Raw genomic sequence first — 24,483 nt, 5'->3', positions numbered from 1 at the left:
CGATGTGATGTAACATTGTTAGTACTAAACTAAACAGTCAGAAACCGTCCATATTTACATGATTATTATTACATCCCCTGTGCAACTTTTTTGTTGTTGCGAAAATACTTTTGATCTATTCATCTTCAATCATGGCAGTATAATGAACATCCTAATCTGTGTAAACCACATAGCGACGACTAAAAGCACTGAAGCGGTCAAATCTTCCTAAATCTGTCGGACCGGCCTGGTAATTCTGTTTATCATGCACATTTTCTTCCGTACGAGCATCTAGGACCAGCGGCTCTACTCTCTTCACTGTCGTATTATGCAGTGAAGTTTAAACAACCCCTCTCAGCTCTTTCGTAGCATATCAATCTTTGCAAACTTTGACCAAGGCATAAAGAAAAATATCTACACCCAGAATACCAAATACATACATACAATTAGATACATGATGAAGCATATTTTCATATTGTGTATGTTTGGTACTACCGTGGATACATATAATTTCCCCTCTAAACTTGGTCAAATCTGCAAAGATTTGACTTTCATAAATATGTATATGCGCTGCATCATTGAATGAAGGGATTATAATGCAATCTGTTTTTCTTTTTAAAAATTTGAAAAAAAATGGAGAGAGCGCAAGGCACACGGTACTCTCACTTACGCCAGGTCTAAAAATAATCTACTCCCTCCGTTCGGAATTACTTGTCTCGGAAATGGATGTATCTAGAACTAAAATACATCTAGATACATCCATTTCTACGACAAGTAATTCCGAACGGAGGGAGTACTACCTAGGCGAAAACAAACACTTTCGATCTCGTGGTCCACGGATCGCTCTTTCCCGTAAAACAAAAACAAAAAGAACGGAGCCAATAAAAAGACGCTCATCCATTCCAGACTCCTCGACCTCCACGCTATCCATCCTACCGCTAGTCCGGCGACAAACAACACTGCCCGCCCTCTCAGCACAGCCCGCACGCAAACAACGCGTCTCACCGACTAGTGGCCCCGGACCACCCCCGTCCCCACCAGGCAGCCTCAGGCACACGACTGCGCGGGCAGGCCTCCGCGTGCGCGTAGCGGGCTGCAGGCGCCGTCCAGGTAGAGGATGACGCATGCTACAAGGGGAGCGGGCGCGTCCCGATCGGACGGCTGCGAACGCAACCGCGGCCGATATATACCTCGCCCCGCGCCACACTCCAATGGCGTCCGCCGCATCCACCTCCGCCTCCGCCGCCGTCGCCGTCGCCTCCCGCCTGCTCCTGCGCCGCGCGCCGCACCTGCTGCGCCGCCTCCCCCGCGCGCGCCCCGCGGCCTCGTCGTCTCATCCGTCGTCGTCGTCGTTCGGCGCCGCCGCCGCTCTCCGACGCCCGCTCGGGCACCGCGCCAGGATGGGCCACACCTCCGCCGCGGCGTCAGCTGTCCCCGCGCTCGGGCTCACCAAGGCCAACGCCGTCGAGCTCCCCCAGGTGCGTGCCTGCTGCTTCCCTGTTTTTGTGCGAGCGAGTTGGATCAGGATGCTTGCTTCAGTAGACAGTGGTAGGACTGTGGAAGTAGTCCTTTCAGTTGCCGCGAGTCGATTGATCTAGTCTCGACTTTAGTTAGTGCAAACACTGACGAGCTGCTAGATCGAGATCGAGTTAGTGTGCCCCCATGGAAAATCAATCGGACGCTGACGACGCTTACATCAGTAGTAGGACTAGGAGTATGCCGCGAATTCATTGATCTAGACTTCCTCTTTTTAGTTGATAAACACTGATGAACTGCTAGATCGGGATCAGCTTAGTCTTCTCCCATGGAAAATCTCGTGCCCGTTTAGATTTTAGTATCTGCTCCGGCGATGTAGAGTAACTGCTTTCACTCCCAGTGAGCTCAACTGTGTATCTTCCATGTCCTGTAGGTTGCTTTCACCGGCAAGGACATTGAATTCTCTGACTGGAAGGGCGACATCCTCGCCGTCGCGGTCACGGAGAAGGATCTGTACAAAGGCTCAGACTCCAAATTTGAGAATGCTGTGCTGAAGAAGCTCGACGCCCAGCTCAGTGGTCTCCTGTCTGAGGCCTCAGCCGAGGAGGATTTCACCGGGAAGGCCGGGCAGTCGGTGGTTCTCCGCCTCTCTGGGCAGGGCTTCAAGAGGGTGGCTCTGGTTGGCCTCGGCCAGAGTGCCCCATCCACCGCCGCGGCTTGCCGGGGTATCGGTGAGTCCGTTGCATCGGTTGCCAAGTCTGCTCAGGCTAGCAGCGTTGCTATTGTCCTTGCATCCCCAGCTGGGATCCAGGAAGGGTTCAAGCTCAACGCTGCCGCGGCAATCGCTTCTGGTACTGCAATGCTCTTGTGCATATTTTCTTTTCTTTCATTACGATAGTTATCAAAGGTTTTGACTTGACGCTGGATGGTCTCTATCTATTTGAATTCCAGGAACCGTGCTTGGCTTGCATGAGGACAGCAGATTCAAGGCTGAGTCGAAGAAGGTGCATCTTAAACAAGTAGATCTTATTGGACTGGGTTCTGGTTCAGAGCTGGACCAGAAACTTAAGTATGTGAATGATCTTTCCTCGGGCGTGATTTTCGGGAAAGAGCTTGTCAACGCACCTGCAAATGTCCTTACCCCTGGTCAGTAACTCTTCAGTCAATCACAGACTTCATAGATACCATTACGATGTTTGGTTTATCATTACAATCCTGACATGCTGTCCTTTCAGCTGTACTTGCGGAGGAGGCATCAAAGATTGCTTCTGAATACAGTGATGTATTCACTGCCACAATATTAGATGTAGAGAAATGCCAGGAGCTAAAGATGGGCTCCTACTTGGGAGTTGCTGCAGCTTCTGCAAATCCTCCTCACTTCATCCACTTGTGCTACAAACCCGTTGGCGGCAATGTCAAGAGAAAGCTGGCTATTGTTGGGAAGGGTCTAACTTTTGACAGGTTTGTACAGCTCTGCATATTTTATGGGTTATTACAGTACTGGGTTAATATTTCATCTTCAATATGCCTTCTCATGCTGGTAGAATGCAGTGATATTAATAATTGATGACTGTTATATCTGAACACATGATTCACCAATTTATCTGCAGTGGAGGCTACAACATTAAGACTGGACCAGGCTGCAGTATTGAACTGATGAAGTTTGACATGGGAGGTTCAGCAGCAGTATTTGGTGCAGCAAAAGCTTTGGCCCAAATCAAGCCTCCTGGAGTAGAGGTACTTCAGTTTTCAGTTACTTGCATCAGCAACCTTTTTGTTAATTTTATTCGTATTTGCTAATGATTTCCTTCCTCACAGGTTCACTTTATTGTTGCTGCCTGTGAGAATATGATTAGTGGCACAGGAATGAGACCTGGTGACATTTTGACTGCCTCTAACGGGAAGACAATTGAGGTATGTTTCTTCTGATCATCCTAAAATACAAGAATATGCGTGGTGCGTGGAGCATTGTGTGATGCCTATCCTTGTTTTCATGGTCCAGTTTGCCCACTGGTTTTCATTCAACACTGTATTCATTTGCACATTATTATGTTCCTGTAGGTAAATAACACTGACGCTGAAGGGAGGCTTACGCTTGCTGATGCTTTGGTCTATGCTTGTAATCAAGGTGTTGACAAGGTAATGAATTGCTTCTCCGGGCATCATATTCTGTTCATACAGATTTAGCTGCTTTGATGATTGCTGTAGAAAACTTTAAGCGGAATATCAATCGGACATTGTTGTTGTAGTTGTAATGCTGATATGTTGAAAAAGCTGTACTGCTCATAAAACTCATATCCTTGTTCAACATCGTGGGACACTACTTTATTTGCTTGGTCTACTTAGAGAAGCCTTATTCCGTTTTAGTGTGCCATATAAAGATTCATGCATTGCACAACAGACATAAACAATCAATTATGCTTATCATATCTGTTGGAAGATGATTTTAGACTAGAGAAGTGTTGTTCATTAGTTTGCTTTCAGCTTTTTACCCAGTTGCCTTGCGACTTACTGTAATTATGACATGCAGATTATTGATCTGGCAACACTAACTGGTGCCTGTGTTGTTGCACTTGGGCCTAGCATTGCTGGTAAGCTCAAACTAATATTGTCTTCTCAGCCTACTTCAGTTTTTCTGTGCTTTCCTAGATGGAAATAGTGGAGTATTCCGCAGTCTTGCATACTAATGGACATGTCTCTTCAGGAATCTTCACACCAAGTGATGAACTAGCCCAGGAAGTCACCGCTGCATCTGAGTTATCGGGGGAGAAGTTCTGGAGATTGCCCATGGAGGAAAGCTACTGGGAACAGATGAAGTCTGGTGTGGCCGACATGGTCAACACCGGTGGCCGACAGGGCGGCTCAATCACCGCTGCCCTGTTCCTTAAACAGGTATAGCATCTCTTTGGCATTCTCGGTCCTTTAAAAACAGTCGAGCTCACAAGTAATAAACCAAAGCATCCACATTTGTGAATTGAAAAAGAGAGTTGCCACAGAACTAGGTTCAGTCTTCCTCTGGCAGACCTGACAGAACTCTAATATGCTTGTCTTGCAGTTTGTCGATGAGAAGGTTCAGTGGATGCACATCGACATGGCGGGGCCGGTGTGGAACGACAAGAAGCGTGCCGCCACAGGATTCGGCGTGTCCACCTTGGTGGAGTGGGTCCTCAAGAACTCATCATCATCCTGAATGAACATCCCCCCTGATTTCCATTGGTTCTGATACTATGTCGGAAGGAAGCAACCCGAGTGGTGTTCAACATCATCTGTACCAGGGAAAATGAATGGATTTTATTTGCTTTTGGCTGGCGTATGGACTATGGAATGGAGCGATATAATAAGGAAGGGTTTCATGGAGGAAAATAAAACAGAATGTCGTTGAACACTTCCCTTGAAAGATTAAATGGTGTTTCATCGTTTTCATGTTGTGCCTGTGATTTGGCCCGTGTTGTTGAATTCTGTCATGTCGTGCAATGCGATCCTGGCCTGAGTGTCGCCTCTCTGAATTGCTTGTTCGTATGCTATGCGATTGGTGCTTTTAAGCAGTCACTGCTGAGAAGAACCTGGGTAGATTTGTTGGCCGATGGCAGAAGTTTTCGCCAGAACCAGAGGTTTTGGCACGGTTGTCTCTGGTGTTGGCGTTGTGTTGATCTTGCTGCGTTTACCTCCTCGAGTTGGGAAACCTCTAAGCTCTAACTCGTTCTTGATCAATGGTCGTTGTGCCATAGAAATTGCTCCTCATGTGGTTGCTAGAGTCAGTGTTCGTGTTGCCACAAGAAGGATAGATACTTGCAGACAAATGGGTCTTGCAGGTACACCCTCGATGCTCTTTTGGTCTGATATATACTGTAGAAATTTGAGTTACCTTTTCGCACAGATTTCCTCACCCTTTTTCCTTTGCGCTGGATCTGGATGACAATGCTTTTTTTTTTTTACAAGAGTTTGTATGCATGCAAGTACTTTTTAGTCTCTCCATCGCCCCATCTTTTTTTTTGCAAGAGTTTGTATGCAAGCTCACCATGAACTTACAGTGAAGATTAAGGTATTTCGCATGGTTGCGTATTAGTGACCCTTTAAATACAACAGATGGGCTACTGAAGTGACACTCGCATGTTAATGATGATCAACATTCAACACCATTGTGTCCTTTGTCCGAATCATGAATATGAAGACAACGATTATCTATTCTTCATGTGTTACTCTTAGCAAGCATTCACAACTAGGAAGAATAATTAAGACAAAAGTATAACCATAGCTTTAAGATTCAGGGTCCCTATTCAACCCTCATGCCAGAACTCATAAATTTGGGGTTTGGTATTATGTCACTCCGTCATCCACTCCTAGTATTATTTTTATTTGAAATGACAGTTATCCTATATTCATTAAGAAGAGAAGAGTTGCTCAGTTAATTGAGGAAAACCGAGCGAAAACCAGGTTGCCCAGTTCATTATGGAGAACCAGGCGAAAATCATCACAACCACTGGGCGGCACACATATGAAACCTTACGCACACCACTACAAAGAGGGTCTTGCCGAGACAGCACGCAGGTGTCATCGTCATCACTCCTCCCCTAGACGCATCATTGCCATCCCTAAACCCCGAGCAAACAACTCCAACTTCGCCGTAGACGACCTTCAGCTCAACCCACACTGAAGAGGCCGTGTGGAGATGCATGAAGGTCCGCGCCAAACCTAGCCACCGGTGACCAGACAACACAACTCCGACTCTAAAGGAGAACCATGAAGGAGAACTAGGCACAGCTGGCGTCGCAGAAGATCATTGACCGGACCACCTGCTGTTTGTCATCTTATACCACCGGGGCCCCGCCACCGTAGCTTCGACTTCAGAGCAACAAACCAGCCGAGACGATCCTGCAGACACGTCGGAGAAGAGCCAACTATCACAACCATAGCCACGTCTCTCCTAGTATTATTATAACACAATGCTTTAGGCCAATATAGGTGAAGTGACATGCAGTCGATGTGTCGCACATCACCAGAAAATTACACCACAACATATAATCAAACATCAATCTTTAGAGTATATTCATGTGACCATCAATAACAAATTTTCTCTCCCTTGTCATCAATAATATTATGGAGCTACTCAAAACACATCATAGTGAAGATAATTTGTGGGATATGAATATGATGAACAATCTGAACATATAAATCATTCACCAATAAAAGACAAAGCATCAACAACTAGACATAATAAACACTAGTAAATGATCACGGTAATAGATTTAAAATAATTACTCATAGGTGGTCATGGAGATGGAGATCAGGCTGCTGTCGTAGATGGAGATGGTGATGATGAAGCGGATAAAATTGATCACAATGATTCCTTGGTGTTGAGGATGACGACGACTTTAAATTCCCTCGGCCAGAGGTGACTGATCCAGCGGAATCATCCCCTACGGGCAGTGACAGAGCTTCCTTAGGGCCAACCTGGGCCATGCCCACCCCCCTAACTTCTATAGTTTTGTTATATTATTTGCACATACAGATATGAATGATGGAGTTCTGTCAAATCTTTGAGTGAATGGCCCCTTCTACATGGGTTAGCCCTTCCTATAATTCTTATCAAGCTCCGTCGCTACCTACGGGAGAGAACCTAATATGCGGTGGCGGTCGCCACTGCATATTAAAATCACAAAAAATATATGGTGTGCCCGGAGGATGAAGGGGTGCCTGCCCCGAAGTGGAAGTCCCAAGGTACCCAGGTGGGCCCTAGGTGGTTGCTCCAAGCGCCCAGGGGTGCCTGACTTGTCCGTCTGGCTCCCTTAGGTGCGGCCCTCTTGCTAATACTAGCTCCTTTTTTACCACATTTCATTGTAGTATTTTTTGTTGGATTTTTCAGTCCTTCAAAAAACTCTTTCTCACCGAATCTTCTCCTAGTTCTAGCTTTTGTAGATTCTTTAGCTTCCCCCTTTGCTAATTTTTGGCTGAATATGTATGATAAAAGAGAAAATTATCTTGTAAAATAGTGATGAAAAATGCACACATCATTTGTAATGAGTGAAAAGTCAATATTAACCTGACATTTTTTTTTTGTAATTCAACCCGACAAAGTTGTTGATAACCTATTCTTACCTTCTAAGAGGTAATAACGGATACGAGCAATTAGATTGTACTATCCCCGTTCTAAAATGTATGACATTTTGATAAACGTTTTGGTAGTGATGTTTTAGCTGAACTAGCCTACCAAAACGTCATATATTTTAGAATGGCGGTAGTAGAAAACAAATAGCTCACATTATTTGGGAGTAGCATCTTAAACCTTTTCTCACAAGAAACTCATAACTTTATTCAACCATCTGCATTAGGAGGGACGAGACTTGCCTGCTCCCCTATACATCAATTTTACACATCAATTTTGGAAAGTAGATGCATATACATACTCCTATATGGCAACAATCCGTCGGCCTTATTACCAGCAAGTAATATGCTTGATTACATAGAAACAAATCAACGGGAGTCGTCGTGGTTGGGCATGTAGTAGCGGTTGGTGAACCACACGGTGTCGGCATCAACCTTGACGCCGTCGGCGTTGCGGTACCAAGCGTAGTAGGCGTGCGTGCGGTTCTTGATGTCCAGCACGGCATGCCCAAAGCTAGCCTCCCGGAACGCCGAGTAGCTCGGTTGCGGCTCCGTCATGCTGTCGGCAAGCCCCTCGATGTTGCCGCCGTCGCCGATGGTCATGTACACAGGCGCGCGGCGGTCCCGCACCGGCTTGCACCTCCCGTCTGTGATGTTGTACTTGATGTTGGACACCCGGTGGCTGCGCTCATACGCGTGCACGTGCCCGGCGAAGACGAGGTCGACCCTGGCGTCGACGGCCCACTGCTCGAACTGCACACGCATCGGTTCGCCCTCCATGTAGTGGAAGTTGTAGCTGTTGTACCACGGCGAGTGCGATGCCACGATCAGCCACGGCGTCTCGCTCCGGTTCACGCGCTTCAGCTCCGCCTCCAGCCACTTGTACTGCGGCGTGTACTTGCCGAACGCGGAGTAGGAGGACAGTATGATGATGTGCGCGGACGCGAGCTTCACCGAGTACCAGTAGGGCTCCGGCGAGCCGCTCGACTGGTGCGGCGTCGAGTACCGATGACTGAATGGCTTGAACGGCGCCGTCTCGCCCTTCAACCATGCATGCAAACAATGATCATGTCATCACCGAGTGAAATGTACAGATGATCGATCGAATTGAGTACATGGATTAACTTACGAGCTCCGGTGCATAGTCGACCTCGTGGTTGCCGGTGACCCAGATCCATGGTTGGTAGGCGACGCTGCGCTCGGAGAAGCGGCCCCACGTGTCCCAACGATTGTTGTCGTGGAGGGGGTGTTTGTCGGCGTAGGAGAGGTCGCCCATGAAGAGCACGGCGTCACCCCCCGTGGCCTCGTAGTGGGTCAGTCTGCTGTTGGAGTCAGACGTCTGGCCCAGGTCGCCGATGAGGCCTAGCCGGAAGGGCACGTCCGGGCCGGGCTTGGGAGGGGTGGTGAACCAGAAGGTCCGCACTGTGTGGCCGAAGCCCATGGCGTAGTAGTACTTGGTGCCATGCTGCAAATTAATTAACGGAAGTTTCTATAAAAGACCCCGCAAAGGCCACTTGAATTTATCTAATAGAGTCATCCCACTGACTTATCTCAATATGCAAATATGTAACCTCTTCATACAACTATGAAAGAGATAAAGCACACCTTAAGGGCATGTCCAATGCCTGGGTGCTTGGACTGGCGCTTAAAGAAATTAAGAAAAGATAATCCCTAGCAGCCGCCGTTAGCGTCCTGTCCTCCAAAGCCAGCGACAAGGTAGAGATGCTTATACGGCACATGTTTGAGTCTTGGCGCGAAAGAAAAAAAGGGCTAGCGCCCGGTGGCTGTTTTTGCGCCGACGCTTCACAGTTTCCTGGGATCGAATGGGATTTTGCTCAAACGGCTGGGAATCAGATCCTAGCGCCTGTCCTTAGCGCCTTCATTGTAGATGCCCTAACAAGCAATTATATATGAAAAAAAAAATACCCACCACAACATTCAACGATGCTCTCCGCCAAACAAAAATTATCCAACCATGCATGGGAAAATGTTTTTCATTCAATTATTCTACTTATACTCAATAAACATTATCACAATTATAAATAATTAAATATAATAAGTTATATATAGTCTTGATCCCATTCACAAATACGCAGACGACAATTGTGGCCTTCTGCATCCCAACGGATACGGGAGCGTGAATGGTGTCATGGTCATGCGCTGCTAGGGTGCACCACTGGGAAAATGTTATACACAGAATCTTAGCAGCAGTGCGGTTTAAAAACAGGCGCTACTACTAACTAGCAGTAGCGAGCTTAAAGGAACCGCGCTACTAATAACTAGATAGCAGTAGTGCTCTAGGTGAAACAAGCGCTACTACTATAATTGCCACGGATTTGCCCCCAGGCTAGATATAGTAGTAGTGCCTTTCCCTGGACGCGCTGCTGCTAAGTGTTGCACCTAATTAAGTTTAGTCCCATACTGCTAAGCGAACAAGGTGTTTACCACCTTAAATATGTTGACTATTTAAATTCTACACAAAAAGATCAATGATGACCAACGTATATTTTTGATGCGTGCTTAGACTTAGCAGTAGCGTTTTTCCAGAAAAACTCGCTATAGCTACTTTAGCTATAGCGCGTTTCCTGAAGTGCGCTACTGCTAGTTCGACTTAACCACCCGCCCGCTCAAAATTTCGCTAAGTCCTCTCCTCCCCCCCACTGTTCCCCTAATCCTCTATCGCCGCCGCCCGAGCCCGAGCCTGCCCTCACCGCCGCCGCCCGAGGCCGCCGTCAACCTCACCGCCGCCGCCCGCCGCCGCTCTCGACCTCACCGTCGCCGCCGCCTCCCCCACCCCCTCCGCTCTCGACCTCACCGTCGCCGCCGCCTCCCCCAACCCCGCCGCCGCCTCCCGATCCCGAGCCCGCCCTCGCCGCCCCTACCTCTCCGTCGCCGAGCACCTCCCTGCCACCATCTCTCCCCTCTCTGTAAGCCCCCCACCCCTCCCCCACCCTCGTTCTCTCTGCTTAGTTAGTACTAGATGTTTTTAGTAGTAGTAGATGTTAATTTAGGGTTCATAGATAATGATTTTTAGCAGTAGTAGATGTTAATTAGTAGTAGTGATGGTACTGGTTAACTATTGTATAATGTAGTTTATTTTTACTGTTTTTAGTAAGTGTTTAAAATAATTAGTACGTAAATTAATAAACTAGTTGAACTACTTTAGTTGTAATTGAACTAGTTTAGTAAGTAAATTAATAAGCTAGTTGAACTAGTTGAATTAATAGAATTAATGTATTTTTAGTAAGATAATTAATATAACTAGTTGAACTACTTTATTTTTAGAAAGAACTAGTTTTTTTTCTATTTATAGTAAGTTTATATTTAGTAAGAACTAGTTGAATTAATAAAACTAGTTGAACATGTCATATTTGTTATTATTTTTTAGTTTAAGCAATTATTTGGGATGTATTAGTGATAACTTATACGGTTTTTGCTTTTGCAGAAATCAAGGAGCCCCTCCATCATCCCCGCCGTCGTCCCCGTCACCGACCCCCTCCGACATCGAGGTGAGACCAGCCAAATATCCATGTATATCTTGTGTTGCTCAAATAGGATATGTGGTTGCCGAAGTGGCCGTTCATATTCAGTTTACACCTCCGAGTGTCCTATGTTTTGCCGGAGTGTTGATTAATTTCCGTTCCGGCAAATTTCAGGCGCTCGATATGTCCTTTTTTAGCAAAGGTCATGCCGGATTTTTCCGTGAATTCTGGCATGACCTGTGCTAGAATATGTAGGAAATATCGAGTGGCCTGAATTTTCTCGAAAAATAATGATCTAATTTAGGTTTTTTAGTACATATATTTAATTGTACAATTTTAATCTTTGAATTATGAACGCAGGAAATGTCGTACTCGGACGACGACAGTCTCCCGGGGGAGTGCAGCTGGTGCCACGACGATCGAGATATGTGCGACAGGTTCTATGAGCTGGACGAAGATCGGCGCTTCAGCATTAAGCTCGAGGAGACCTTCGATGTTGAAACGGTACGCAACAACGACAAGTGTTTTTTTTTCGTAATTAAGCATGACTTCAACTATTTCAACGTCTAATTTTCATCTTTTACAATTCGACTAGCTTATCCCATGCCATGCAAGACGCTATGTCTTGGAGAGGATGGGTTTTGAAGACCATGAAAATTTTCAAACAAAGAAAATACACCTAAGGACCCATCATGATATCGATTTTGAAGTAAATCTGTATAATTCTCAGAGCGTAACCCATTTTGGTTGTCAAAATTGGGAATCACTTTGCAAAATGTATGGTTTTTATGAGGGTATGCTTGTCACCATGGATCTTGGTGATCCTGACATCGAGCAAGACAATATGGACATTTGGATCCTTGATACGCTTCCGATTCTACCGCAATGTGAGTTTCTCAAACATAGTTATTAATTAATTTATATTGTTTATTTCAAAATAGTTGAAAGCTTATTTTGAATCTTCAAAGAATGTGCAGAAGATGGTAGACAAAACCCACTACACTGATGGCTCCGAATTAATTTATAAGGAGAAAACTCATCTGATTGCTTATTGTACTTATCTTGAGAATTACAATACCTATTATCGAACTCCTCCAAATTATGGTGAATACGTGTCACTAGTGCACGTGTTGAACCACGGTAACTTCTATGGAGATATCCTGGTAAGATATTTTACTATTACGACATCCGTGCATCTTCTGCATACTTCTAAAACTAGTACATCATTACTAACTACGAAGTTATTACTATGTTTTTCAACAGAAAATCTCGATGAATTGTGTGCCTCATCTGATGTATCAGAATGGTCGCCTTGCAGTTCTGAACATACAGCCAGGTCAATCTAAGGAACTCAACTGTGCATACCGGATTTCTAAAACCGGTGAACACATGCTAATCAAAGAATAAAAAAAATGTTTGGACATTCGCAAGAAGGTTCTTGATAGTAACATTAAGCGAAAGGCAAGAATTGGAGACAGGATAATCTCCATTCTCCATAATGGAGAGTCAGGGGCTATCTTGTTTTTTTGCTATTTTACCTTAGAGAATATAGTAGGTCCTAAGAGAATGTAGTAGGTCCTATGAGGTACAATATGTTTATTATGTGATACAATGTGTTAGAGTTGATGATGAGGAGTACTTGTGATTACGACTAGTGACCAATTTGCTATGTGATATCTCATTAATGAAAACGATGATCTTGAGGAGGTGTTATATGACAATGATGTATTATGATGATAAGTTGTTAATGATATGATGATGATGATGATAATATTTATTATATCATTGGGTGAAAGAACCGCGGTTCACGATTCTTTCACCCCGTGATGTAATAACTCATTATGATGTAAAAACAATTTTTAAATTCCTGTTGTATGAAAACTTGTGTAAAGATGTACGAATACAACATGAAATAAAAAAGAAATAAAATACGAAATAATAGTAGCAGCACGGGCAGGGAGAAGCGCTACTACTAATTACCAGTAGCGCTCCTCCGGAAGTCGCTACTACTAAGTCGATTTAGCAGTAGCATGGGCGGAGGCACGCTACTGCTGTACGTTAGCTGTAGCGCCTTATCAGTAGCGCATCGCCCCGCGCTACTGATAGGCCTAAAACTCGCGCTGCTGCTAGGCTTTTCCCTAGTAGTGGTGTTGTACCCCAACATTATATACTCCACCATACATATATTTAAGAAAAGAAAGGAAAAAACTCAGGCCCAGCCCAGCTGCTCCTAATCATGATTGTTCGCACGTCCAACTTGCTGTTTTACTTTTGAAAGTAGAAGTACGAATGTAGAGGCAGATAGTTTAGCTAAATTCTCTCTAGATCTTGCTCCTGGTAGACACGTATGGCTCCTACAGCCCCATGATATTGTAACTATACCCTGGGACATCAATAATCAATAAAAGGAGCCGTATTCCCCTCCAAAAAAAACCTACCTAAGGCTTGTGCATGCAGGCGTGCCTATGTCTCATCTGACGCAAGACGGACAACAACCTCGCCCGTGAGCAGCTACAGGGAGCCAATGGTGGGCCAGCCAAGGAGCACGCTGACAACACGTTAGTTTCCTTTTTTATTACTTTTACTTTATTCATATTTTAAATAAATATATTTTAAAAAACTTAATTTATTTTAAAAACAATGATTTTGAAAAATGTTAACACGGCACAAAAAAATGTTGGCGCAATTGAATAAATGTTGATAGCTTTCATTAAAAAATTTACTGACAATGAAAAAAATATTTCCACGCATGAGTATACAATGCAAGAATTTTTTTTGTAGTATAAATTTTCTTGGTACCATTATTTTTTACATGATATTTTAAATAAATGTTCCCGTGTTGCAAAAGAATATTCGTGAAGCATTTTTTATATAACGTAAAAATGTTCCCGTGATATATAGTTCTCGCGCGTGCATGTTGCTAGGCAACAGTTATCACCCAATTGCTGATTGCATCGGCCCATTCATGCAATGGCTACCACCAGCCGGGCCAGGGAGGGACTGGCCGCGACGGCAGCTGCATAACAAGGCTAGGGCAGGGCGCGGAGCTGACAAGTGGCGACGGCTGCAGGCGAGCAAGAGGGAGATCAGGATCGGCCAACCGACGACTGTTTTTGCATAACTGGTGCTCGCTTTCCCTCCCTCTTCTTTCTCCTCATAATTCTAGACTGCGACGTCGATTCATTATTGTCGATAGAAAAATAAGAATGGATTAGAATTATGCCTGTAGCAACGACAAGTAGTGAAAGGATATCTTTTGGCAATGAATTTAGTGAAACATAAGTTAAGAAATAGAAGTCGAGATTTTCATGGCAGCCAGAAAGCATTATTCTTTTTTTTAGATAAAAGAAAGAAAGCTTTATCCTAAGAAGTAGTAGCAGTACTATTGTGATATTTTTGTAATTATCGCAGCTATGTATGTACATGCCTTGTGAACCTCTAAATCTATTGCGTTGTTATTAATTTTATATATCTATACGTTGGCAAGATATATATTTGTTATATTGAAAAGAACTGTCCAGCTGAACCACCCTAGCGAATATCCTAGATCCGGCAACTGCTTATAGCCTCACCCTGCACGGACTGCTATGTAAAACAATAAATCTCCATGCTAATTTCTAGCTTTCTCTGGTCTTCCAATCATCCAATGGTATCTATCTTCCGATTTATAATTTGAAGAAGCTTTCCACCAACAATTGATCATAAGATATTTTCAGACTTGTACCAAAACCTTATGTTGTCTTCCTCTATTGTCCCATCATTGACAGTATTATTACAGTTGCTCTGTTGCAACCATAATGTCGCTTCGCTTCCTTTCTATGCTACACTCACTCTCACACACATCACACTAGCATTAATCCGACCATTGAACCATCTTAGCCAAGGAAGTGAGCCTAGCTCACTTGCGCTCTTATTATTTGAAGCCCCTTTGTAAAGGCCTCCATTCATACCCCTTTAGTATTGTCAGTAAAATATCCACGACAATCACCTTCTTCCCACATGAAACTCCTCCCTCTCCTCGGGGGTGTTGGCGGGTGTCAACGAGACGACCATTGTTAAAGCTCTCACCTTTCTTGGTTAGATGATATGATGGAAACCGAAGACTTCCTCTGTTTGGTTGAGCCAAGAGAGCTATTTCTCTTGTAGCTTAGTCTTGGTGTTACGGTGATTCTTGTTGTCTCCTCTTCTCCCTAGAGAAGTTGAGCTGTTTTTTTATAACATCATTTGCTATTTTTTAGTTATTTACCGATTTGTTTAGAGAGCTAAATGACTGTGAAATTGAAAATCACTACAAAATGAACTCTGAAAATGTTAAAATTTGTATGGTATCATCATTTCACCCGCATAGCATGTGCAAAAGAGTAGAGAGGGTCACGGTAAAAACTGGACGCACTTCGTGTACAAACTGGACAATCTCTTTCGGAGTACGTATCAGGGTTTTGGACGAGAACTCATCTGTTACACTGGCACTTCATTTTTTTAAACTTATTTGAACTCCATACTTTTTTGCGTTCAGTATGCAGCATTCAAAGCGACGTCATCAATTTCCAACACGTTCTGACACCATTTGCTGTTTTTCATTCATTTACCGATTTGTTTAGAGAGCTAAATGACCGTGAAATTGAAAATCACTACAAAATAAACTCTGAAAATGTTGAAACTTGGCATGGTATCATCATTTCACCCGCATAGCATGTGCAAAAGAGTAGAGAGGGTCATGGCAAAAACTGGACGCACTTCGTGTACAAACTGGATAATCTCTTTCGAAGTATGTATCAGGGTTTCGGACGAGAACTCATCTGTTACACGGACACTTCATTTTTTTTTAAAATTATTTGAGCTCCTGACTTTTTTTACGTTCAGTATACACCATTCAAAGCGACGTCATCAATTTCCAACATGTTCTGACATCATTTGTTGTTTTTCATTCATTTACTGATTTGTTTAGAGATATAAATGATCGTGAAATTGAAAATCACTACAAAATGAACTCTGAAAATGTTGAAACTTGGCATGGTATCAACATTTCACTCACATAGCATGTGCAAAAGAGTAGAGAGGGTCACGGCAAAAACTGAACGCACTTTGTGTACAAACTGGACAATCTTTTTCGGAGTACGTATCAGGGTTTCAGACTAGAACTCATCTGTTACATGGACACTTCATTTTTTTAAAACTTATTTGAACTGCAGACTTTTTTTGTGTTCCGTATGCACCATTCAAAGCGACGTCATCAATTTCCAATACGTTCTGACATCATTTGCTGTTTTTATTCATTTATCGATTTGTTTAGAGAGCTAAATAACCGTGAAATTGAAAATCACTACAAAATGATCTCTGAAAATGTTGAAACTTGGCATGGTATCATCATTTCACCCGCATAGCATGTGCAAAAGAGTAGAGAGGGTCACGGCAAATACTGGACGCACTTCATGTACAAACTGGACAATCTCTTTCGGTGTATCAGGGTTTCGGACGAGAACTCATCTGTTACACGGGCACTTCATTTTTTTAAAACTTATTTGAACTCCAGACTTTTTTTGCGTTCCGTATACACCATTCAAAGCGATGTCATCAATTTCCAACACGTTCTGACATCATTTGCTGTTTTTCAGTCATTTTCAACACGTTCTGACATCATTTGCTGTTTTTCAGTTATTTACCGAACTTAGGTGATCAAGTATAATATGAAGATGGCATATACGTGATCACTTAGCTAGGATTCACATGCATCCAGTCGAAACTAATCTGTGGTACTTTCACCTAATGATTTAGCAACTCATTATAATGTAAAACAATCACTAAATTAAATTGAAAACATAAAATTAATGGAAAAATAAAAAATAAAACCAAAACATCCCCAAACATTTAGTACCGGTTGATATTACCAACCGGTACTAATGTCCTACACGCACCCGGGCCTGGCTCGTGCCACGTGATGGCACGTTAGCGCCGGTTCGGCAACTAAAGGGGGGACCTTTAGTCCCCACCCGTGAACCGGCACTAGTGATGATCAAGTGATCATGGTGGTTTATAGGAATTTGGTAAAGATTCACCCGGCCGATATCAAAACAGCTATGCCCAGCTAGCCTGGATCTCCCAGTGGCAACTCGAGGCATTTTGCACCAGCTAGTTTCCAGCAGTTCATATGACATCTAAGTGCAGTAATCACGCCGTTCACCTGGTTTGTTGTGTGCCTGAAAATACAGTTGTTTCTCTCTGTTCCATGTTACCAGGAAAATCATCGTTTTAAGCTTGGCCTTGAGACCGGGTCTTGACTGTTGAAGTAGGTTGCGCACTCCTTGATCGGAAGGGGTGGTACTGCCATCAGCAGAAAAACTAAATAGCATCCTGATGAAAAAGCAGAATATAATAAAGCCTACTAAAGTCTGTAGGTCGCTACCAAAGAAGGTGAGACGATGAGCAGGTGTAAGCCGTTTATCTCTTCTTCATCAATCAATTTTTTATTTAGAAATGGTCTTCATCAATCAATTGCAATGTTATTCTTAAAAAACCACCAGAATATAAGCATCGTTCTACTCTCTGCATGAAGCTTCTGCTTTCTATAGGTCGTCGCAAACAAACATAGCTTAAGCAACAAAAAAAGAACATATACAGCCGGATACACATGCTAGTCCACAGACAGTGACCAATTACGTCTCAGATTTTCTCTTGCATAATCGAATACCTCAGCTACAAATTTTCTGGCGCTCTTCGGGCTCCACGGCCATGTCCTTGTCTGGCGGCAGGCTAAGCCCCTCGGAGTGAAGGTGCGGTCGCCGGCGAGGTAGAGTAGGATATGGGACACAGGCCGGCTCACGGAACTTAAGGCGCCGCCATCTCCCATGCCCTACTCTTCCTCTTCGAAGTCTGTGGCCTGCACTTGGCCTGTCAATGTGAGGTGTATGATAGTTTTGTTGTGGCTGGAGCCTGGCACGTCCACCACGACGCGGTTGCGGCGCCAAGGGTTGTCGTTCACCCCTAGCGATGCTGCGGCATGCGACTCAACCTCACCGGCATCTTTCGCGGCCTCCCGGGCCCTCTGCCTCGCATGGGGGCACGGCGCGCCATATTAGCCTCGCCATCGGACATGCCATAAGTGTGGGCGTTGACCTCTGACCCGATGCGCCAATGAAGGGGTTGCACCTCCGCCATGACGTTGGGACACCAGATAGATCGCAGCACCTCTGGTGAGGCGGCGGTAACGTGCCTCGTGCCGGATCCAAGTGTCATTTGGTGGACGCTATGGATTCCCGCCGGATCAAGTCTGACTGTTGTCGGGCGGACTCCTATCGAGAATGGCGTAGTGCGATGCAGATGGTCATCTCCTCCTTGGGTCCACATGGGATGAGCTCCCTCTACAGAAGGGGTGACTGAGGACTCAGATCCGCTGCCAGATATGCCGAAGATCGCCGAAAGGGAGCTTGTGGGCGGAGTGTACTAGCTAGGGTTTAGTCCGGGGAGTAGATGAAGACGAATATATGTGAGGGTTTAGTCCGGGGAGTAATACAACAGTAAGACTAAAGCCGCCGTCTAAGCACCTCTATCCAGTTGATGAAGGGGCGCAGATAGTCTGGGCCTAATATCAACAGACATCGCAGCCAAACCTAATATCTAAGACCTGAGGTCCCATCCAGGACGCCTGCCGGGCATGGGTCTCACCGGTCCGGCGTGCACTCAGAGGCCGCCGCCGCCAACTGCCACCGCTCCATCTTCAGAACTGTACTGATGCATCAACCTTGCTATCGTCGACGCCACCACGGCGCCCAACGGCACCTCCTCCCTGCGCGCAACCAGCTGAGCACGTCGCGGTCGCCATTGATACACCTCAGCACCATGCTGCCAAGTACCACCTGCCGACACAGCTTGAAGTCTTTGGAAGATCTGTCGTGCGTATCACCTGCCGACCAGGCATGACAAAGCGTAGCATCTGTCGGTCAGGCATGACTTGACATCTCCACCGAAGCTCCGTGCAAGATGAAGCTGCTCCACCTCCAGCCTCTCTGAACGGGACGGGAGCACCCCAGGAAGACACGGCGAAGAGTTGAGCACCACAATCACCACGAGAGCCGGACCAGCCGACCGCCATGGCGAAGCGACACCACTAAAGAGAGAACCGCCGCCATCAGGAACGCCAAGAACGTGCTGCGGCTGTCCCACCTCCCCGCGGACCCAAAGCGGCGCCTTCAAGAAGGTGACGAAGCCGGACACCGCCGCCGCCCAACCAAAGTTGTGGGTTTTCACCCGGGTGCAAGGGGAGGACGAGGGGGTGGGAGCTGGATCTCGAAGCCGCCTTCAAGAAGGAAACAGCGCCTGGAGCGCCGCCGGCGTCGTGGCCGCCGCAGCCGGCCAAGAAATTACTCCGACCCAGAGCTCCCAACCCCACATCCGCGCAGTCCGCCACCGGATCCGGCCGGATGACAACATCAAGAATAGAGCATTCAAAGTTTATGTGCTCGTTGTTGCAGTGCCCATGGTTCACATGGCATAAGCATCCTTATTTTCTTCTCATCCTTTTCCCCAGTACCAAATCAATTAATCGTCACTATGAAGTACTACTAGATATTTTCTACTCGAAAGCACTCTACATCACTCTCTCCATCCATCTCACACTGTTTTCAGACCCTTTTAGCTAGGCATCACGCTGCACATCAGCAGTCCATGGCAGGCAAGAACCTTCAGGATTTGGCCAATGGCTTCCCAGTTCCCAGCCAGGAATGACACCAACATCCTGAACGCTCTACTTGGCTGGAACAATGGCACCTCATGCCCTGTGCCCCTCACCGACGCAAATGTCAGCACTTCATAAACCTCAGACCATCCTCCTACCTGCAAATGCAAAGATGTTACCCTGTCACGGCAAACAAAATTGTTGTATAAACTGCAAGTTAGTACCATGGGTGCCAGCGAATCTTAGTCTTCTGACCGTGGTGGTTGAGCGAAAACCGCATCGCAGTCACCGAATCCGTGTCGCCGCTGCACTCAACAGTGAAAACATGCTATACCAACTGAAAACATTTGTGCTGCATGCATGTCTGCATCGGAAAAAAGAACTTTCCCGGTTTCAGACTCTTCAGCTTACCTGAACACCTATATCTTGATCCCAGCCTTGACCAATCACCAATACCCTGTACGTCGGAAGCATCGAGAACTCGGAGTTGTTCCATATCTTGATGAGCACCTCATTGTCAATATCAAAACATACCCTGCTTGTTAATTGACCCTCAATGCCCCAGCCGTGACAAGAACGAAGAAGAAAAGTTTGTCTGAAACTGAACCTACAAGCAGTCCATCTGTAGGGAATCCTTATAGTGTTGGCGTGCATGGCCCTCTGCACACCGAGCCGGTTGTAGTACTTCTCGGCGTAGGTCTCCGTGCAGGGGTCGTAGCTGTTGGACCTCCTGCGGATGAGGGTGTCCTTGAACCTCAGCATGGCACGGCGGTGGCGGCTGTGGGCGGTGGAGTTGCCGGATGCCGCCGATGAGTCGGAGGAGGCGTGGCAGGAGGGCGTGTAGATGTTGTACTGGTCGTCGTGGTCAATGTCGCCGAACTCGTGGTTAATGGCGTAGCTCATGGTGCGGTTGCAGGGATTCGAAACGCTGGCACTGCTGAAGTTGCCCAACTTGGGGATGGCCCGGTAGGTGCCGTCGGAGATCATGGCGTGCGTCCACCAGTAGGTCACCATACTGACGTTGTCGTAGTAGTTGTCGGTCACCACGTTCCCCTCCTTACATCATCACAATCCACAAAGTCACAAAGACATGGAAAGTTGACATGAGAAAGAATGTGCGGTGGATCCACTAGTCACAACAGTTCCCCTCCTGGTTGATGAAGGAATTCAGCGAAGCCTTGTTGTACTCGACGTTCTTCCTTGCCAAATGGGGCACGTAGTGGCCTTGTAGAATAAAAAGGAAGTGAATGGAAGTTACTTGTCAGGTGACACTGGTAATAATTCCTGTCATGGTGCTAGTGTGACAGTAATCATGGATTTTTTTTCCTGGTGCTCTGAAAGTCAGAACAACACACTCACGAGCGTAGCTTTCTCCAGCAATGTAGAAATCCAACTGATCAAGAACTGCAGCAAGTCTTGAGCTGCATCAAGTCACTAAATTTCTTTTTTCCGGAACACGCAAGAGCTTTGTGTGTTGTTTCATTAAGATTGAGAGAGTTGGTAGTAATACAGCATGTTTGGTAACATGAGCCCCAAAGGCTCACCCACAGCCACCAACTGAAAAATAGAGTCACTAGATTTCTTTTTTCCGGAACATGCAAGAGCTGTGCGTAATGTTTCAATAAGGTTGAGAGAGAGTAATACAACATGTTTGGTTACATGAGCCCCAAAGGCTCACCCACGGCCACCAACTGAAAAATAGAGTCACTAGATTTTTCAACACCCAAAATTTTACATTACCCAAATGACTGTACACCAAGGCTTACCATTTCTCTTGTGGCCGGAAGTCTTAAGATCGGAGGAGGTGTTGGAGTAAGAGAAGCCGAGGAAGAGAAGGTTTTGCCTCTGCATTGCAGCAACAAAATTCAGTGAGTCACCTGTGCTGAATGCATAACAACAGCGGTGGTGTCTTGAGGCTGCTGGCCGGCTCACCTCTGTTCCACTAGTACTTGTTTGAGGTAGAGCCCTCTGTCCCGTTGGGAACGGGACGATCTCGTCAGCCTCACTGTAAGCCACCGAAGAGCATCCAGGTCCTGAGAACAAAATTATTCAGCACCCCATCAGTGGAAGTGCAATTTTTTTACTGTACTAGGTTTGCACTCCCATTTGAAGATTCATTCTTCTTCTGTTGCCATGAAAGTTTTTTTTTTGAAACGAGGCAAAAGATTTGCCATTTCATTAAATAAGAGAGAGTTGTAACAAGATCCGAGGACCACAGCCAAACAATGGCCGAACAAAGGCGAAGATAAAGCAACTACTCGCGATGTAAAATTACACCCAGCCCTTTGGCACCTGCCAGCGTCCACAAAGTCGCCTCATCCATGATTTTTTCCACAATAATCGTCGTAGGTGTGGAGACGTTCCGAAAGACCCTAGCATTCCTCTCCTTCCAAAGTTCCCAAGAGATAAGCATGAGTAGGGAGGCCATCCCTTTCACATTTGGCGAGCGCGCAAGCGCAATCTCGGACCACCAATGTCTGACACTTCGCATAGCCGCCCAGTCCGCCGTGACAATATTGCTCAGCCCGATCTTCGCCTTTACCGCATTCCAAACCGCAACCGAAAACCGGCATTGGAAAAGGAGGTGCGCTGCAGACTCCTGAACTTGGCTGCAAAGAGGACACAAACCGCAATTCGGCCACCCTCTTCGTTGTAGCCTGTCTGCCGTCCATACTCTGTTGTGAATGATTAACCAAGCGAAGAACTTGCATTTCGGAGTTGCCCAGACTTTCCAAACGGTCTTTAGGAGTGGTGTTGAGGTGCGTCCCTCGAACTGTAGCAAGTAGGCTGAAGAAGTGGAGTAGTTCCTCTCTCCGTAAGCTTCCATGTGATTGTATCTTGCATGTCATGATCCAGGATTATCCCATCCAACTTCTCCCAAAGGGTGACAAAGTCATGTATATGTCCTGCGGTAATGCCATTTGTCATGTCAATCTGTGATATCCACAGATCATCAGTGAGTGCCTTCCTCACAGAGGAGCCTTTCTTTTTTGAGATCTCATATATTTTCGGGGCAATGTCCATCGGCCTTAGGCCATCAAGCCAGGGGGACGTCCAGAAGCAGGCCTTGGCTCCATTGCCAACCACGACCTTCGTAGCAGCCGCAAAAAGGTCCCTGTCGGCCTCGTTGCAAGGAGTGCCCAGTCCAACCACGGCTTTGGCGGCTGTGCCCATGCGTTCCAAAGCCACCTCAAGCGGAGAGCAGCGGCGAACTTGTCCAAATTTAGAATGCCCAGGCCGCCCAAAGCTTTGGGGCCGCAGACTCACTCCCAATTGATTTTACACTTGGCCCCGATGACTTTGTCGCAACCTGCCCAGAGAAATGCACGTCGCAAGGCATCAATACGCTTCATCACCTCGGCCGGCAAGACCAGCGAAGTAATGCTGTAGATAGCGATGGCAGTGAGAACCGCTTTGACCAGAACAGCCCTCCCAGGGGCGGCCATGACGTGGCCAATCCAAGGGGTAAGTCTGCGCGCAACTTTGTCTTCCAGAGGCAGGAAGTGTACAGCCTTGAGCCTCTTGACCGAGAGTGGCAGCCCCAAGTACGTCATGGGGAAGGTCGTGAGTTTGGCAGGGAAGAGTTGTAGAATGTCAGGAAGATCAAGGCCGACACACCGAATTGGGGCGACGAGACTTTTGGTGCAGTTGGTGACCAGGCCCGTGACCTCACCAAAGGCGTCTAAGATGGAGGCAAAGCAGGAGACGTCCTCCTTGATGGGCTTCACAAAAATGGCTGCATCATCAGCATATAGGGATGCACGAAGAGTTGCGGTATTCCTCCGGATCGGATGCAATTGGCCTTGCATTGTAGCCTTGTTGAGGATGTGGTGCAGGGGGTCGATGGCGAGCACAAAAAGGAGCGGCGAGAACGGGTCTCCTTGCCGTAACCCCTTCCCGTGTCTAATGGGATCTCCAACCGTGCCATTGAGCAACACTCTCGAGGTAGCTGAAGTGAGAAGCGCCGAGACCCAGCCTCTAAAGCGCGCAGGGAAGCCAAGATGTTGAAGAAGGTCCATTAAGTAGTCCCATCTCACGGAGTCGAAGGCCTTCTTGATGTCAAGCTTGAAAAGCAACATAGGGGTCTTGTTACGGTGTAGTCTGCGGGCGAGGTTGCGGACATAAGTGAAGTTGTCATGAATGCTTTGCTTCTTGATAAATGCACTTTGAGCTGGAGACACAAGATCATTCATGTGGACGGAGAGGCGCGTCGCCATCATCTTAGCCAAGAGCTTAGCCACAGCATGAATTAGATTAATCGGTCGGAAGTCGGAAATATCCTCCGTGCCATCCTTCTTGGGGATTAGAGCGATGTTGGCTGAGTTTAGCCAATGTAAGTTGGTGGCATGGAGATTCGAGAAGTGGTTGATGGCAGCCATGACGTCGACCTTGATAACCTCCCAGCACGCCTTGAAGAACGCACACGTGAACCCATCCGGCCCCGACGCCTTATCGCCTGGCGAGTCGAAGATTGCCTTCCTAGCCTCCTCCATGGTGAACGGGGCCCCAATGTCACTGAGATCGCAGTCTGGAGTGGGGATACAACTCCAATTAAAATCCTTAAGCCTCCTTCGCCCCTTCTTGATGACGGAAGAGAAGTGGCGGTGAATAATATCCTTCTTGTGGTTGTGGTCAGTCACCCACCCCGCATTGTGTCTAAGGCGGTGAATAAATTTTTTTCTTCACCGGCGGTTGATTCGAAGGTGAAAGAACTTAGTGTTTGCGTCCCCCTCTTTAATGTTCGTTATTCTAGAGGTCTGTCGTTTCCGAGCC

General features: G+C 46.2%; 2 protein-coding genes and 1 pseudogene across 2 annotated transcripts; 1 reads left to right on the top strand and 2 right to left on the bottom strand.

The window, feature by feature from the left end:
• The first annotated feature begins 1,147 nt into the window (after nucleotides 1–1,147).
• On the top strand, nucleotides 1,148–4,878 carry LOC123128761 (leucine aminopeptidase 2, chloroplastic). The gene is made up of 10 exons (XM_044548857.1): nucleotides 1,148–1,457; nucleotides 1,889–2,306; nucleotides 2,407–2,601; nucleotides 2,691–2,916; nucleotides 3,066–3,192; nucleotides 3,274–3,369; nucleotides 3,517–3,594; nucleotides 3,986–4,046; nucleotides 4,160–4,347; nucleotides 4,511–4,878. Exons 1-10 carry the CDS (start codon nucleotides 1,191–1,193, stop codon nucleotides 4,643–4,645), a joined length of 1,791 nt encoding a protein of 596 aa, XP_044404792.1. The 5' UTR covers nucleotides 1,148–1,190; the 3' UTR covers nucleotides 4,646–4,878.
• Nucleotides 4,879–7,926: 3,048 nt separating this feature from the next.
• Nucleotides 7,927–18,194, bottom strand: LOC123129758 (purple acid phosphatase 2-like). Its single transcript, XM_044549793.1, has 3 exons — nucleotides 18,054–18,194; nucleotides 8,687–9,046; nucleotides 7,927–8,598 (listed from the first exon to the last, which is right to left on the bottom strand). The coding sequence occupies exons 1-3, from the start codon at nucleotides 18,192–18,194 to the stop codon at nucleotides 7,927–7,929; spliced, it is 1,173 nt and encodes a 390-aa protein (XP_044405728.1).
• A 1,523-nt stretch (nucleotides 18,195–19,717) lies between these two features.
• Nucleotides 19,718–22,884, bottom strand: LOC123129757 (serine carboxypeptidase 24-like; annotated as a pseudogene).
• Between the last annotated feature and the right edge of the window lie 1,599 nt (nucleotides 22,885–24,483).

This window comes from Triticum aestivum, chromosome 6A (genome assembly GCF_018294505.1).
Source record: "Triticum aestivum cultivar Chinese Spring chromosome 6A, IWGSC CS RefSeq v2.1, whole genome shotgun sequence".
Taxonomy (NCBI): Eukaryota; Viridiplantae; Streptophyta; class Magnoliopsida; order Poales; family Poaceae; genus Triticum; species Triticum aestivum.
This window is presented reverse-complemented; position numbering and strand designations above follow the sequence as displayed.

What these genes read in the sequence shown, in the direction of transcription:
- LOC123128761 (XM_044548857.1), top strand. Translation starts at nt 1,191, where the DNA reads ATGGCGTCCGCCGCATCCACCTCCGCCTCCGCCGCCGTCGCCGTCGCC. An exon ending in TGCAAATGTCCTTACCCCTG is followed by an intron (nt 2,602 to 2,690) that starts GTCAGTAACTCT and finishes CTGTCCTTTCAG; the next exon opens with CTGTACTTGCGGAGGAGGCA. An exon ending in ACTTGGGCCTAGCATTGCTG is followed by an intron (nt 4,047 to 4,159) that starts GTAAGCTCAAAC and finishes ATGTCTCTTCAG; the next exon opens with GAATCTTCACACCAAGTGAT.
- LOC123129758 (XM_044549793.1), bottom strand. Translation starts at nt 18,194, where the DNA reads ATGGCGGAGGTGCAACCCCTTCATTGGCGCATCGGGTCAGAGGTCAAC. An exon ending in GGAGGCCGCGAAAGATGCCG is followed by an intron (nt 9,047 to 18,053) that starts GTGAGGTTGAGT and finishes GGTCTTTTATAG; the next exon opens with AAACTTCCGTTAATTAATTT. An exon ending in TCGACTATGCACCGGAGCTC is followed by an intron (nt 8,599 to 8,686) that starts GTAAGTTAATCC and finishes GCATGGTTGAAG; the next exon opens with GGCGAGACGGCGCCGTTCAA.